This window comes from Caretta caretta, chromosome 24 (assembly GCF_965140235.1).
Source record: "Caretta caretta isolate rCarCar2 chromosome 24, rCarCar1.hap1, whole genome shotgun sequence".
In the NCBI taxonomy this organism is placed as follows: Eukaryota; Metazoa; Chordata; order Testudines; family Cheloniidae; genus Caretta; species Caretta caretta.
The window spans coordinates 18,066,438-18,083,313 of NC_134229.1; the positions used below are offsets into that span (position 1 = coordinate 18,066,438).

Sequence of the window (16,876 nt, forward strand, 5' to 3'; positions counted from 1 at the left end):
CAGAGGCCAGTCTGGAGGGCGACAGCCACCTGCTGCCGTACGGGAGATCAGAGTCTCGCTGACTGCAGGGTAAACTCCCGCACTCCTTCACCCGGAAGCAGAGAAATCAGCTCTTCCTCCTGTTACCAGAGAACATGGGACATAACAGAGCAGGGGCAGCTGTGGCCCCTGCTGAAAGTGGGGAAACTGAGTCAGCTGCGGAGCACCGGCAATGTGACAGCCCCCTAAGATTGGGAAGTGCCCCAGCGCAGTGCACATGGGTGGGTGGGGGTGGGTGGAGGGTAGAGGTAGCTGCCGCTAGCAGGGAGGGGGAATTTCTCTCCCCAGTCTATGGCTGCTGGATGGTCTGTGGCAACATGAGTGACCCAGAGTGGGTGAGAGAGGGAACCTGCTCCATGATGCAGGGAGGAAAACCCCACCTCAGTTCCTCTTGTCCTGGGGAAGGCCTTGACCTTCGAGGAGGGCCCCAGAAAGAAATTTGGCTCCAGAGGTGGGTTGAAGGTTCATCCATACTCGGGAGCTGGGATCATAGCATCATAGAAGATGAGGATTAGAAGAGACCTCAGGAGGTCATTTAGTCCAACCCCCTGCTCAAAGCAGGACCAACCCCAACTAAGTCATCCCAGCCAGGGCTTTGTCAAGCCTGACCTTAAAAACCTCAAAGGAAGGAGATTCCACCTCCTCCCTAGGTAACGCATTCCAGTGCTTCACCAGCCTCCTAGTGAAAAAGTTTTTCCTAATATCCCACCTAGACCTCCCCCACTGCAACTTGAGACCATTGCTCCTCGTTCTGTCATCTGCCACCACTGAGAACAGTCTAGATCCATCCTCTTTGGAACCCCCTTTCAGGTAGTTGAAAGCAGCTATCAAATCCCCCCTCATTCTTCTCTTGCACAACCTGAATAATCCCAGTTTAAGACTGTTTGGGTTGCAAGCTATCACTTTTAGCATTGGTGGGCCAGGGGAGTGGGGTTGGCTGATCTACTGGGAAGTGTAGGACCAGAGACAACCTGGAAAGAACCAGCCTAGACCAAGGTCTGCTGAGTTGTGCATCTTTGCTGACAAGAGCAGCCCGCTTTGAACCCTTTGTTTAGGGAGCAGCCTGCTTTGTCTCTGCTTTTTGGTTCTTACATGTCATCATTCTGGATCCTCATAAATAAGACCATCTTATGCTGCAACCTTCCAGGAGGAGAATATGATGTTTGTCTCTGACTTCTCTGTGTGGGATCTGGGAACATAACAGCCACAAAGGGGTCAGAGGTGCGGCTACCCCAGAACTCTGGCAAATGGCTCTGAGGTCCCATCATCTCCCCCATCACCCCGTTGATTGGATCATTCCTGTGCAGTCTCTCTTCTGATCTCATTTCAGCCCATCTGGGCTAAATCCCCTGACCAGAGATTTGGCTGCACCACAGACCCCAGCGCCGATCTTCTGCTTCCCCAACACCATGGAGGCTTCTCTTGCTGCCTGCATCCTCGCTGCTCTCCTGGCTACGGGTAAGTGGGGTCTGTTCCTACAGGGGCTGATTTCCTAACATGGCCAATGTAACAGAAGTTCAGCACAGCTTGTCCCATGCAGTTCTTTATTAGAGTAGGCAAAAAGTAGCAACAGAATAGCGGGGGACAAATGGGAGCATCTGAATGAAAGCGCATAGGAGTCACAAGTTCCCACGACAACAAATGACAACAACTGAAACAAGTCTGGAGATGGGAGGAAATGTTTATTGTCAAAATCACTGAAAACTGGTGAAATTTCAGATCTGGCCAAAAAACCCAAGGAAATATTTGAAAGAGGGTCTTCCCACATGAGTTTGACTGAAAGGAAACAGATCGCTAACCTCAGTTTCCCCATAGGTAGAGTCTGGCTAATGGCACAGGGCCGTCGTTGTGCGGAGTGCAATGAATGGGTGGGAGTGGAAGGGGATAAATCTCTGTCTTCTCCTGCACAGCGGGACAGAAGACTCAGAGCACTCTCAAGGGCTGTGTGACATCCAGCGTATGTAAAGTTGGCCCCACCTCTGTTAATTATGGGAACGGAATGACAACAAGGACGACCTTTGCCTGCTGCTTGGGAGACGCCTGCAGAACAACGACCGTGACAGGTACCTCTCCCCATCTCTGCCTCTCCTGCCCCATCCTCTGCACCTCCTGGGCCACCTTAACTTCCTGAGACAGATCCTCCCGCTCTGCAGGAGGCACCCCATGGAATAACACTGAGCCCCCGGCTGGGTGGAGTTCAGTGGGTGGGGCTCTAGGCTGCCCCTAGGTGTGAACCCAGCTGACCCCACCTGGGGCAGGGTCCAGGGCTCCCTGCTGCAAACCCCTCCCTTGCCCCTGCTGCCCCCGGCGTCCCCGGAGCTACAGCGCCCCCTGGAGGGGGCCCCCGGGGCTGAGCTGTGCAGCCCCCAGCTGCTCTCCCGGCCCCGACCCGTCCTGGGGCTCGTCCCCCGAGCTGACTGCGTTTGCTCCGCTTCTTCCCAGCGTCCCCGGCTGACACCAAACCCAATGGCCGGAGCTGCCATTTCTGCAACTCTTCATTGCTACATCAGTGCATAGAAAGGACCATAGAGTGTGCTGGAGCTGAGACCCAATGTGTCCAGGCTGGTAACTTCCGTTCATTTATTCTGGGTTTTCCTTGTTGTAACAACTTCATAACAGTCCCAGAGTCAGCCCCAGAGACACGATGACTAGCTCAGTCATTCCTTCCTACAGCTGGGACCTTTGGTCTTGGCTTCATGTCCCAGGGGATCAGCAAACAAAGGTGCCCCCTTCCCGGTGTAGCTTCTTAAAGCTGTTTCTGGAATAAGCAGAGGTGGGGAATGGGCATTAACCTCACCCTAGAGATACCCCGGGAAAACCACGTACCACTTGTTGTTCCCAGAGTCCATCCCTGGCTGGCACATGGCTCAGTACAGGCCTTTGGACTCCAGGTCTCGCATCTGTCCCAAACTCCTACCCTAGGACAGGATGCTGTGGGGTCTGCTGGATAAAGACATTGCCTGGACATCAGGACACCTGGGTCCTATTGACCGCACCAGCTCTGGTGTGGCCTTAAGCCAGTGGTTTCCTCTCTCCTTCCTGCCATTTCCCCTCTCACCTTTTGCCTAGGTAGAGTTTAATCTGTAAGCTCTTTGTGGTAGGGTCTCTGTTTTAGTATTGGGAGTCCCTGGCGCGCCAGGCGCTTCACAGACCCCAACCGAGATCAGAGACCCTCGTTGTGCCAGGCACTGAACAAGTTCATAGTGACAGTCCTTGCGCCAAAGAGCTTGTGATTTACACAGTCAAAGGAAGGCGCAATCTTCCTGTTTTAAAGCTGGGGAAGCTGAGGTACAGAGTGATGCAGTGACTTGCCCAAGGTTACACAGTAAATCAGTGGCAGAGCTTGGAATTGATCCTGGTTTTACAGAGTCCTCTCATGGTGCTTTAATTCGCCATAAAACCTTGTAGAGATCCCACGACTAGCCCCAGCACCGAGCTGCGGCTTTGTCAGGTGAATAGTGGGGCTAATGCAGGTCTGATCCAATCCAGGTGTCGTTGGTGGCCTTTAGATCAGGGCTGCAAGTGAGCTGCTCAAGGAGACAGAATGAGTCTGCCTCAGAGCAGAGGAGAAGGGGGAGGCCATGCAGGGCCAGCAGGCTGGGGGGAGCAGAGCAGCTGGGGAGATGGAGGCTTGGGGGGCCTAGGTGGGGCTCTGAGGAGTAGAGGAGAGAATGGTCATTGTGTCCCAGACCAGCTCTGGCAGTGGACTCTCTCCCCGACACCAATCACGTGCCCACTCCCCCGCCCCTCCACAGGTGTACTTGGCACATCGAACTTCGTGCAGGGCTGCGCTACCGAGTCCTTTTGTGCACTATCAAAAATCGATTCTGGGATCTTCGGAAGGCTTGATCCAACTACGATCAACTGCGCAGCAGCCTCCGGAGGGGCCGGCCCAGCTCTGGGACCCGCCGGGCTCCTCCTTCCCGCCCTCCCTGGGCTCCTCCTGCTGAAGTTTCTCTCCTGATTCCCCACTCAGTGGCCACACCACACTCAATCCCACCCCGGCTGCATGTGCCTGCAGAGGTCAGAGCAGAGGCAAGTGGCAGCAGAAGGTGACCAACAGGCAGTTGGTGGAGCGGTGAGCATCCGGCCAGCAGAAGGGAGGAACAGAACAGATGGCTGGCAGGTTGGCCAGCCGGATCAAGTGCTCAAATGGCGGCGCAAGCAAGGTGCCTTTATCCCCAGGTGGAAGGCGAACTCACACAGATGCACCTCTGAACCCAGGGTCCTCACTGATGAAGGAGAACCACTGAGAGTGGGGTGTAGTGAGGGAGCAGGGAGGGGCACAGGAAAGGAACTTTTGGTTGTAGATCTTAAGAACAGGAGGCGGAAGGCTCTGCCCACCCACTCTGGGGTGGAGGGGCATCCTGCTCACAGTTTGATGTTTATGAATCCTGCTTGCAGTATTTTCCCTAATTAGTGTCAGGTGACTTCCCTCTTTTCATTAAAAGTTTCTTTCCTATATTCAGACTCTGCTCGTGAGTGGGGAAGTATTGCCTCTCAGAGGTGCACAGGGGTGGTGTGTAATTTTCCCAGGTTACTGGGTGGAAGACAACATCTACAAGGACCAGCTGGACCTTCCTTAGATACCAGTGAGTAGAGAGGACCTCGTAGAAGAACTGGGTGGAGAAAACAGCCTTGCTTTGCGTGATCAACTAATTCAGTTCAAACAGAGTGGCAGGATAAACAAACACAGGGCTACCATGGGGGCCCCTGATTTCAAAAGGGCAAACTGAAGGGAATTAGTTCGGGACGTGGACTGGCCCGAAGAACTCGAGGATCTGAATGTAGGTGAGGCTGGGAATGACTTTAAGTCAAAGTTGCAGAAGCTCTCGGAAGCCTGGGATGCAGGCGAACAATGTAGGGCCCAGATATGCCACCAATACGTGTTGGTCTTTCAGCCACGCAAACATGGAGGGCACCACGTGTGGCTTCTTCTACCATTGGGGGGGGCAGCAAGACGTGTCAGCACACGGTTTTTGACATTGCAACTCCAGTGGGTCGCCATGACGGCCAGGACGAGTACAATGAGACAGAGGAGCCAGCTGGTCCTTATGCCGGCCTTAAGAAGCTTAAAAAGTGGTGAGGCCTAGTAGTGAGGGTGACCTATAGTACGGAGGGGCAGTCCTGTTAACCAATATATGCTGGCTAGTGTAGATACAGCTACAGCGATAGATAGACAGATATAGATCTCTTGTTAATAATGTGTGCTTTACGCACTATAGCTATAGATACAGATTAGCATGCATCATGCACAAATAGCATTAAGCACAAACATTACAGCAGTTGCGTAACCTAAACTGGCCTCCACCTTTCCTGTGACCCTGCTCACCTGCGCGAAGGATCCCACAGCTCCGTGCGTTAGCTGAAGTTCGCTTTGGCTGAAGGAGACAGGAGAGCTGCCAGGCTTAGGGCGGAGGAGTATTGTATCATAGCAGCAGGTCGGGAGCTATTCTCACAGGCCTGCACCGGAGTGGCCCATAGGAAGAGGGCAAGACACCGATTGTTCTACCCTTGTGCAGACCTAGGGGGCTCAGCTGCAATGCAGGTGAGTGGAACGCAGAGGTCAGGGGGACCCCATGGTACCAGGGAAAAAAGGGGGAAAGCGAAGGGTTAACTCTATGTTTGATGGGTGCAAACTGTACTTTGTACCTGTAAACAGGACGAGTATAAATAGATTGTTACAAGGGTGGAACTCTGGAAATCCCCCTTTTTTATAAGGTAAATGTAACAATGTGATGGGATCGTATTGAACATTTCCCCTGTTTCCTTATGGGCTTAGCGCAATAAAGCTAACCGCCATTGGTTATGTGCTCTGTGGGCTACATTTCATAACGACCCAAAGGGTGGTCACGTCACTGACTATCAGCGTGACCGGTAGCAGTCTGTGATAGCCCATAATCAGACATTCGGGGATAAAAAACTTGCTTGTACTGTCATGACTCCAAATTTCTGCTCTTCCTCGTGTGTCACGCGGTGGCTATTCCTGGCTACTAACGCCTCTTCCCGTTTAAGGAGTGATCGTTTTACCTGCATTCATTGTGCCTTGCCATTTACGGAGTTTGCTAAAACAGTATAAGTCTCGGGCAAATGCTCTTACCTCTGCGTCACAGATCACTTTGGTAAAATAATATTGAATGGTTGTTAAATATTTAATCATAATCACAGCACCAAGCAGGGTCCTGTTCGCTAATCCATATACATCAGACATACGTGTACCATGTTAATAGTCTGTTATACCCAGCACGAGAGCAGTTATGTTAATGGAATTATAATATTTCTTTCCACAGTGCTGTTCACTGGGGTGTCCCACAACGCCTCGGACCGGGACAACTCCGCATTCGGCATAAGTGGGTCAGGAAAGAGTCAAAGCAAGAGACATTTGTCTGATGTCCCAGAACAGCCAACTTTACGTGCAACTGGCTTAAAATGCAGTGTTCATAACGGAGATAAGGAAAGGATCTTAAGAGGCAAATCTGTGCTTTTAGCTAGAAACCCTGCTACACATAGAAGTGCTTTTTGGGGGTGTATTTTTGAACCACCCGTTCTGTGTAAAGTGAATGGAAAACACTGGGAGAAACAAGCATCCCAGAAAGATCAGTCTGGTATAAACTCTTTCCTTTCTGTATTGGCCTATTTTGTCTTCAACAATAAAATTGGCTGAATTTGGTTACTGGGTCAAGGGAACATTTTTCATAACAAACCAGCCATGTAGTCACTGCACTGGATTTTCCCTTCTGAATGGGCGTTTGTTTGACTCACACCCGATCAAGGGAAAGAGTTGGAAAGGTCATTTAGGATGAATGCTGGTGGCTTTCCACCACCTACAGAGGAAAGGACCAAACCACCTTCTCTTCACTGTCTAGATGGTGAGGTAAAGTATCATTATTCTTTATAGTGCTGTATTCATTTGATTAATAATCTTTGATTAAATAATTGCATTGGAGCCTGGTAGGTGACAATCTCGAATCGTTATGAAATTCAAGCAGGCAACAAATTGCAGACCTCAACGTGATTGTCAATAACGGTCATCTGGGCTAAGGACGTATGTTTTCCAACAGGGACTAGGGACAGTCTAAAAATGTTTTATTCTACGTTATAAAGCCTGAGTGAAGAGCTCACTCCCGTGTTTGTCTGGTGCATTGGGGTGGGGTGAGGAAGAATACAAAAAACAATCAGAAAGCCTCAAAACAGGTTAAATAAAATAAGAAAAAAAGTTGGCCAGCAATGGGAAAACACTAAAGAACTGTATAATAAACAGTATTATTGATGAAGAGGCTGCTCTGTCTGCATGAAGAGTGATGAATAAAGCAGCCCTTGGAAATCTGTTTGTCAATGCGTTAAAAAGCAGAGGGGAAAAGATAAAGCGCACACAACAAATCAGGAGCCTCTTTTGTTTGCGCAGGTGGCAAAATGTAACAGTAACTTTGTGCTGGCTCTCGGCGTACAGCACAACGCGAGAACAAAGATACAAAGGCAAACTGCCAAAACCAGGCTCTTGCTGGCCGGCAGGAAATCACAGGAAATCATGCAACAGCCAGAGGGGGATTAAAGGAGCAAAATAGAGAATTAAAGCAACAAAGAGAGGGGGTGAGTAAATGAAATACCTCCTTGTCTTGTCAGGCACAGGAGTAGGAGAATTTCATGCACAGAGCTGTCGGCAAGCTAAAGAGAAGGGACAGGTCAGATTGTTCAGAACAGTCTCCAATCCCATTTCCCCCACCTCTGATGGTTTTTTCTCTCTCTTAAACTTATTTGTAGCTATGGTGGGTTTATGCCGCTGCTCCCTCTCTGCTCCCCTTGCTGGCTTTTCTCCTTCTGTGGGTTTTGGAAATTCCCAAATACCTGCCTTCTAAACTTCTTTAATGGGTACCCACTTGGTCTTACCTATTCCTACTGTCTTACATGGTTTCTCTCAACTTAAAGCAACCTGACAGTGTTTTTGTGTAAGGAGGGGGGAGAAAGGAGGTTCTTTCCTCCGTGGCATGTTACTGTCTACAGAACTGTGACTGGTTTATTTTGTTATTTCAAATCATAGAATCATAGAATCTCAGGGTTGGAAGGGACCTCAGGAGGTTCTAGTCCAACCCCCTGCTCAAAGCAGGACCAACCCCAACTAAATCATCCCAGCCAGAGCTTGGTCAAGCCTGACCTTAAAAACTTCTAAGGAAGGAGATTCCACCACCTCCCTAGGTAACACATTCCAGTGTTTCACCACCCTCCTAGTGAAAAAGTTTTTCCTAATATCCAACCTAAACCTCCCCCACTGCAATTTGAGACCATTACTCCTTGTTCTGTCATCTGCTACCACTGAGAACAGTCTAGGTCCATCCTCTTTGGAACCTCCTTTCGGGTAGTTGAAAGCAGCTATCAAATCCCCCCTCATTCTTCTCTTCCACAGACTAAACAATCCCAGTTCCCTCAGCCTCTCCTCATAAGTCATGTGTTCCAGTCCCCTCATCATTTTTGTTGCCCTTCGCTGGACTCTCTCCAATCCATCCACATCCTTCCTGTAGTGTGGGGCCCAAAACTGGACACAGTACTCCAGATGAGGCCTCACCAATGTCGAATAGAGGGGAACGATCACGTCCCTCGATCTGCTCGCTATGCCCCTACTTATACATCCCAAAATGCCATTGGCCTTCTTGGCAACAAGGGCACACTGCTGACTCATATCCAGCTTCTTGTCCACTGTCACCCCTAGGTCCTTTTCCGCAGAACTGCTGCCTAGCCATTCGGTCCCTAGTCTGCAGCTGTGCATTGGGTTATTCCGTCCTAAGTGCAGGACCCTGCACTTATCCTTATTGAACCTCATCAGATTTCTTTTGGCCCAATCCTCCAATTTGTCTAGGTCCTTCTGTATCCTATCCCTCCCCTCCAGCGTATCTATATCTGGTGATATACTGTGGAGCAGTTTGTGGGATGGCTGGAGTGCCTTGTGGACCGGCTGGTGGAGCAGTTCCTGGGACGGCGGGAGCTGCTGGTGGGCCACAGAGCAGAGCGGAGCTGAGCGAAGGAGTTCGTGGGGCGGCTGGTGGAGCGGAGCGAAGGCCTATGGAGCTGTGGGGTGGTCAGCTTCAGATCATGTAAGGTGCCTCTTACCCCCACCCCCATTTCCATCCAGGTTGGGAAGTAAAGCTCTGCAGATAAACTTTCGAACTCTGGGGCTGCCTTGACCAGGACAAAGACTTTTGCGTCATTGGACTTTGGGTGATTTGGGGTTGCTGGACTCAAGAACCAAAGGGAAAGGACACGCCCCAATTTGCTTGGGGTGGGTTTTTTGCTCATGGGTTGTGTTATGAATCCTGTTGGTGGTGTTTCCCCAACATAATGCCACATTGTTTCTCTCTGTTATTAAAAGGCTTTTTGCTACACTCAGACTCCGAGCTTACGAGAGGGGAAGTATTGCCTCTTGGAGGCGCCCAGCAGGGGTGGTATAGATTTGTCACAGGTCACTGGGTGGGGGCTCGAGCCGGTTTGCATTGTGTTATTGGAATGGATCCCCTAGATATTGAACCCGGCCCTTGTTGCTGCCAATTCTGACGGGCAGAAGGGTTACACTAAAAATAAAAGGGCTTACTTAAGTATAGTAAAACTAATAATTTTAACTCTTTTTAAGTCCTAAGGTCAAGCATGTAATATCCTTTTCAAGCAACAAAATATAATATGACTTTCAAGCAACAAAATGGTCACTATTGTTTTTTAAATCCTCGCATAACTATTAAACGCTCGCCCCTTTTTCAATATAGCTGTATTCATAAGGTAAGAGCAATGTAAATTGCTGAACGTCAATTCAACTAGTACAATTAAAGTGGCAAAGGAATTAATATAAAACGGAATGAGCTTTGATTGAAAGATTTAAATAAAGGGTCACCAGCCTCATCAATTATTTAGTTTTTGGTTTGTTTTCTAACATGCATTGTTTTCATTCATTGTCCTGTAAGTGGAGCAGCATTCGTCTTGTCCTATACATGTGTTATGTGTTTGTGTGGGTCACATCATTATTTTGCTGCTTCTTCTTGCAACAATATCATCCGTAACCCTGTTTCACAATTACCCTTCCTCTTCCGTGGGCGAGGGAAGCGGGCTCTGTTATTGTCTAGCTACCCCCTGTCTGATAATAACTCGTCCTTGGCCATGGGTACCTCAGAGGAGCGCTTGGAGCTGTCAATAAGCTGGTGAAGCTACCATAAGAGGCTGATCTGAAATGTCACCCAGCCAAGACACGTCTGCTCACTCAGTTTCCTTTGAGAAATTACATTGTCTAGAGACAGACACCAGCTCAACAGCAGGGAGACCGACATTTGCATTCACCTTTGCCTGGCCGTGTATCTGCCTTAAAATCGATTCTAGGCCTTACGGGCCACAGCAGAAATGTTAGACCCGCCTCAGCCAAAGTGGTGCTGGACATCGGACCGCACAAAGGCAGTTGCTCTTATGGAGAAAACCTGTAACTTCTGCCGCGGTTCTGGTCCCGCCAAACCTCTCCATCAGGAGGTTACTACAAACAAAACCGAGCTATGGTACGCTCGACTCAGCCCAGGACGCGACTCTCTGCTGTGGTGTGCGCACGGAAACGCTTCGCCTCGCCTCGTCTGCACTTGCTTTTCCTGTCTAACTCGACGGAGTTCTGTCCCACCCTGGCAGAATTCCTCCCCTTCTGGAGGAAAACGAAGGAGAAAGAAGGAAATGTCCCTCCAAGAATTGAGTTTTTCATTTTCCACATCAAAAGTTTTTGATGGAAAAATTTGAGCCAGTTCCATCTGTGGCTGCATTTCAACGGGAGCTGGTTGCAGATGGCCTGAGATACTTCAAAAGGTTTTTTTCCCCTGCTGATAATAGCTCCTCTTAATTAATTAGCCTCTTACAGTTGGTATGGGTACTTCCACCTTTTCATGTTCTCTGTATGTATAAATATCTTCTGACTAGATGTTCCATTCTATACATCCGATGAAGTGAGCTGTAGCCCACGAAAGCTTATGCTCTAATAAATTTGTTAGTCTCTAAGGTGCCACAAGTCCTCCTGTTCTTTTTTCCCAGGGTAGGAATTCAAACCGGCACCTCCCAAACTGAGGGCACTGTTCCCAGCTCTGTTACAAAACCTCCCTCGCTGACCTTGGCCGGCAGTTTCCAAAGCAGCCTGTGATTTATGTTCCCCTTCTCTAGGGGTGCTGCCAGTGGCAGAAGAGGCAGGTGCTTGCTGTGAGGGATGTAAACAGGCTTGGAAGGATAAGATTCTCATCGGTAAACATCGATCAACTTCGATTTCACCAGACACACCCAACCCAAGGAATAGATATTTGAAACAAAATCATAAAATTTTCCAACACTAAGAAAAATGCTTGTTGAGAACTTATGAGAGTTTGATTTGAGGCTCTTTGCTTTGCCTATTCTGACCGGTGATGTTGACACTTTGTGCTTTAACAGTTAGAAAACTTTAACTTTTTGAATCTCAGCATCGACTGTCATTACATCATTATGACCCCCGTCATTTCCCACAACTGTGAACATTTAAATGGATAAAAATAGAAAAAAAAAGCTTTAAAAACCTTTCAATATTGTCCACTGAAATTTAAAAAAAATAAAATTCGGCCAAGGCTAGATATAAAAAGATTCTTAATTGAGAATTGTCTCTGCTTTGTTTTATTCAGTGCAACAAAATAAAGGGGAAGCGAATCCAGGCGGGAGCCCAGAGCCCCTGGGCGGGGAGAGCAGCTGCAGAGAGGGGCAGACGCAAGCGGCAGGGACGTTATTGAGTGTGGCGTGGCCATTGCACGGGTGGGGATCAGGAGAGGGGCGGCAGGAGGTGGAGCCCAGCCAGGTCTGGGATGAGGAGCCCGGCTGGTCCCCGAGCTGTGCTGGCTGCTTTGCTGGGCACAGAAGGACTCGGTAGCACCTTCATGGCTGTTGCACCTACGTGAGGGTGGGGGGAAAGGAGGCCATCAAAGCTGGACTAGGACACAACGCCCTCCCCCGCCTCAGCTCTGCTCTTGGGAGACCCACCTCGGCCCTGCAATCCCACCATCTCCCCATCTGCTCTGCTCCCCCTGGCCTTTCTGGGCCAGACTGGCCTCCCCCTTGTCCTCTGCCCTGACACAAACTCACTGTGTGTCCTTGAGCAAGTCACTTGCACCCCTGATTTAGATCCCACCGATGACACCTGGATTAGTCCAGCCACTTTTAGCCCCCACCCTGCTCACCTAGCAAAGCAGCAGCTCACTGTTGGTGTCAGTGGTGGGATCTCTATGATGTTTTGTGGGGACTCAAGTCACCATGATGGGACTCAGGAAACCTAGGTTAAATTCCCAGCTCTGCCCCAGCCTCCCTGTGTGGCCTTGGACATGTTTCCTCATGAGGCTGTGTCTCAGTTCCCCCATCTATGAAATGGGTAAAATGCTCCTTCTTTTGTCTGTTTAGATTGGAAGCTCTTAGTGACAGGCCTGTCCCAACGAGGGTCTCCAAACTCAGTCAGGGTCTGTGTAGCACCTGGCATCCCAGGGGCTCCCAATACTAATCCAGGCCCTACCACAAAGAGTTTACAGATTAAACTCAATCTAGGCAAAAGATGAGAGGAGGAACAGAGAGGGAAAGTCACTGGCCCTAGGTCACACAGGAGCCGACGCTGGGAATAGGACCCAGGTGTCCTGATCACCAGCCAATGTCTTTACTCAGCAGACCCCACAGCATCCTGTCCTATGGTAGGAATTGGGGACAGATGTGAGACCTGGAGTCTAAAGGCCTGTACTGAACCATATGCCAACCAGGGATGGACTCTGGCAACAACAAGTGGTAAGTGGTTTTCCCTGGGAATCTCTAGGGCAACATTAATGCAAATTCCCCACCTCTGCTTATTCCAGAACCAGCCTTGTGAAGCTATGCCATGAGGATGGGGCCCTTGTCTGCTGATCCCCGGGACATGAGACCAAGACAAAAGGCCCCTGTTGGAGGAAGGAACGACTGAGCTAGTCATCGGGACTCTGGTGCTGAGTCTGTGACCACTATCAATGTGTAACCACAAGAAAACCCTAGGTGTCAACCCGCAAGACTAGGTGAAAGAAGGTGCTGACTTAGGAAGCGCTGTGGGGTAGCTGACAACTGTGGGCTGTTCAAACCTCCTGCAAAGAGGCGTGGCACTGGGGGGGAGGGGGTTGCCGGGGCTATAGCCACTCCAAAATTTTCCATAGCCACGTCTCCTGGCGCAAAGGGCGGCCTGGTTCCCACCCTTACTTCTGCGCTGCTAGGGGCGGTGGCGCTGCCTTCGGAGCTGGAGGTCCGGACAGCAGCGGCTGCTACCGGCCTCCCAGCCCTGAATGTGGACAATGTCCAGGGCTGGCCTTTCGGGACAATGGTGCTCTGGGGAAACAGGGCAGGGGTGACCCCTCCCCCTTTGGCTGAAGAGTGATGTGGGCAGGAAGAGCGGGGTGGGTGGTGCAGAGCTTCCTGCGGCTGGGGGGGTTTCCTGGAGGTGGGTCTGACCTGGCCCGGGAGCGTCCCATGCTGGGGAAGAAGAAGGCAGGGGGTATATGTATAAAGCAGCCCTCCAATTTTCTGTCCGCCCCCCGCCCCACCGGGAAGAGGTTGTTGTCACCCCTGCCTTAGGGACAAAGGGCAAGCTGACGCCTCAGCCACGTGTCAACCCGGGGCAATGGGCCATTCGCTGCTAAGCGGCCGCTCTTTGGCCTTGTCGACACCACAAAATTTAGTCGGCAAAAGGCAGCTTTCGGCAGCAAAGCAGCAGAGGAGCAGGTGCAATGCCACGGTTTGGGCAGGAAAACTGCCGTCCCCCTTGACGAGAGGACTCGAGCTTTTTGCGGCCCAGTTAAAGCGACACAGTGTCAGCCCGTTATGTCGCCGTAACTGGCCTCCCTCAGGATCCCACAATGCCCTCCACGGCCGCTCCGTTCCCTGTTTGGATCTCAGCTGCCCTGCAGGCCTACGCCCTTCCCGGGACTGCCGACACAATTGCCAGGCCCCTGAGCAAGGTGTGGGGGATGTGGCCCCTGGTCCCCAGACGGGGCGGGGTCTTGGGAAGAAGGGGTGCGGGAGCTAAGCGCGTCAGTGCGGCCCGACCTGCACCGCCCGGCGCTCCAGCGGCGACTGAAGGGGCCCAGGCTCCGGCCGCGGCAACTACCACAGAACTGGCAGGGGCAGCCAGGAGCCCTGGGCCCTTTTAAATCTCCTGGTCCCGGGGCAGCTGCCCCTTTGGCCCTCCCCCCCTGTCAGCAGCCCTGCGTGACAGGGGATGGGTCACTGGATGGCTCCCTGTTCTGTTCACTCCCTCTGGGGCACCGGGCACTGGCCACTGTCGGAAGACAGGACACGGGGCTAGAGGGACCTTGGGTCTGACCCAGTCTGGCCGTTCTTATGTTCTTATGACCCCTCTCCTTTCAAAGCTCCAGGAATTTCTGACAACAATGAAAGCAAATTTTAAACTCAGGTCCTGTAGACTGACATCTTCGGAGTAAATATGACAGTGATGCCCAGCTGGTTTTGCCAGTAAATTCAGATACTAACTGTGTATACCTGGGGGTTGGCAAATGTCCGTGAAATGGCTTCATTCCCCCTTGAACGGCTCTTTAACAGTTTCAGTGTTGTGCTAATAGGGCTGGCAGGTTGGAGGCTTTTTCACTTGTAAGTTACTAGATCCTCTCCGGAGGAAGACTCGCCAGGCTGCAGGAGCCAGCGGTGGGAGCCTACGGGAAGGGTCAGACCAGGGATAGGAAGAGGCAGAAGGGTGGACAATAAGACCCAGGGGTGCCCCAAATTTTCGGGTGCCCTATGCAGCCGTGTATCCTGCGTATGCCTAAGGAGGGCCCTGGCGTGAGGACACACTCTCCGTCAACACACATGCTGTTTCTGTCTCTCTCCCCCCACCACGCTCCCTGTCACATACTCCCCCCGCCTCCCCATTGAAAAGTGGCTGGCAATCTGCCCACGGAAGGATGGGATTGAGACAGCGGCATCCTGTGACGCGGTCCCAGCCCCACGAGGCACTGCAAACCCTTCCCAACGCGCCCTGCACAGCGGGCTGGCTACCTTCCGTGCCCTGCTCCCTGTGGCCATGCGAGAGCTGCTAGCCACCGACACACGGAGTTCAGTCCAGCCGCACAACTTCTGTCGACAAACCTCGGTAGCGCAGACAAGGCCTTTGGCAGGAGATGGGGCAGGGGTGACAAACCTACCAGCAAGACTACATGCAAGTCGACAGGAAAGCGTGGCGTCCTCGTCCACACAGACACGAGAGAAGCCTCAGCAGGAGGATCCCAGCGAGGGCTGAGAGGAAGAGCCCGGCTAATCCTGTGCCAGCCGTCTCGCAGGCAGTGGTGCACACGTCCATGACCGGAACCACACTGTCCCCTGGGACGACATCAAATGCCTTCAGCAGCATGGCACAGTAGGACTTGCTGGTGCAACCCTGAAGGATGTCGAATGGGTCATCTCCACCTGCGTGTGTGTGGGGAGAAAGCAGGCGACTGGCATCGGGGAGCATCTCCACTGCGCAAGCTGGTGTGGGGCACAACGACCCCTGACAAGGGTGACAGGATTAAGGCAACAAGGCAACAAGGATTAAGGCAACTGCCCTAGCCTCATCTGCATCAAAGATGGGACAGGGAGGCATCTCCATGAGCAGACAGAATGGAGAACAGAGATTCCAAGGCAAGAACCGCAGGGAAGCCTGGGACAGGAAAAGCATGGCAGCACTGCATGATGGGGGAGCTCTGCTCCAGATGTTAACGAACCCACGCCTGCACACCCCCAGCTCAGCAGTTATCAGACCAATCCTAGTCATGAATCCTTGATTGATATCCAAAATACTGAAGCAGCCTAATTGCATTGCGAGCTTCCTGGAAGAAAACACCACCCATAGCCAAGAGTGATCAAGTCCTATTGTCTAGCCTAAAGAAAACCCTCTTTGTTTCCATTCTGTACGCTAATGGAGATGTCTCCCTGTCCCATCTTTCATGCGATGGGGCTAGGGGATTTGCCTCTGTTCTCCATTCTGTATGCTAATGGAGATGCCTTAATCTTGTCATCCTTGTCAGTAGGGGTTTGGGTATGTCTCCCACTGCCCTTCACTGCTCTCTGCAAGTCTTTTCTCTGATCAGTCCACTCAGACTTGCTCTGTTAATATGTATGTGTGTGTGTATCCAGTTCTGGGGCTGGAGGAACCCAGCCCTGGGGAACTGAGGCCCTGCAAGAGAGCTCCCTTGGGAAGGGACTTGCAGAAGGGAGAAGTAGGGCTCCGTATGCGAACACAAGTGATACAAGCAGTACATTGGTAGATTTACAGAACACCCCCCCCGAAAGTAACCCTAATAAATGAGCGTACCCCAAAGTAATGGGCACATCTGGTAACGCTCTGGGATCAGCGCGGGACGTGTCCCCCGGAAGCTGTTATTCTCTTACCAAGGGTCTCAACTGATTGTGCTCTTGTAAAATTCATCCTTCTTGCACCCCATTATTTGGCTAACCAAATCGGATAATCTCCAAGTTCCAGGAATAAATCCAAGGATAAAACTTAAGCGGGGAGTCGGGGGGGGGGGGAACTTGGTTAACGCTGGGTTAAAGCTGCCTGGTGATAGGCCCTACCCTGGCAGAGCCTCGAGTTCAGCAAAACACAAACATCTGAAATACAGGAAATTGTGAGTTAAGGCAGGCGCCTGCACTGTCATCCCTGTCTGTGACCTCTTCCGTTGATTCTCCACAGCAGCCTGGAGACCCCTTCTCGCCTGCTGCCTTTTCACTGTAATGGACAGGTGTCATAAATATAAAGGGAAAGGTAAACCCCTTTGAAATCCCTCCTGGCCAGGGGAAAGCTCCTCTCACCTGTAAAGGG

General features: G+C 51.3%; 2 protein-coding genes and 1 long non-coding RNA gene across 3 annotated transcripts in view; 2 read left to right on the top strand and 1 right to left on the bottom strand.

Moving 5' to 3' along the window:
- Positions 1-15,323, bottom strand: part of LOC125625588 (phospholipase A2 inhibitor gamma subunit B-like) — a 31,992-nt gene extending 16,669 nt beyond the window's left edge. The window contains exon 1 of the mRNA XM_075122860.1: positions 15,222-15,323. The gene's annotated coding sequence lies outside the window, so the exon portion shown is untranslated. The remainder of the gene's footprint in view (positions 1-15,221) is intronic.
- LOC125625597 (phospholipase A2 inhibitor gamma subunit B-like) overlaps positions 1-16,559 on the top strand; it is a 33,306-nt gene extending 16,747 nt beyond the window's left edge. The window contains exons 3-6 of the mRNA XM_075122862.1: positions 1,370-1,497; positions 1,950-2,102; positions 2,482-2,604; positions 12,897-16,559. Coding sequence (XP_074978963.1) covers positions 1,449-1,497; positions 1,950-2,102; positions 2,482-2,604; positions 12,897-12,910 — 339 coding nt within the window. The 5' untranslated portion in view covers positions 1,370-1,448 and the 3' untranslated portion in view covers positions 12,911-16,559. The remainder of the gene's footprint in view (positions 1-1,369; positions 1,498-1,949; positions 2,103-2,481; positions 2,605-12,896) is intronic.
- LOC125625596 (uncharacterized) lies at positions 6,755-9,925 on the top strand. The gene is made up of 2 exons (XR_007353591.2): positions 6,755-7,629; positions 8,891-9,925. It is a non-coding gene; the product is annotated as an uncharacterized LOC125625596 (long non-coding RNA).
- Positions 16,560-16,876: the final 317 nt, after the last annotated feature.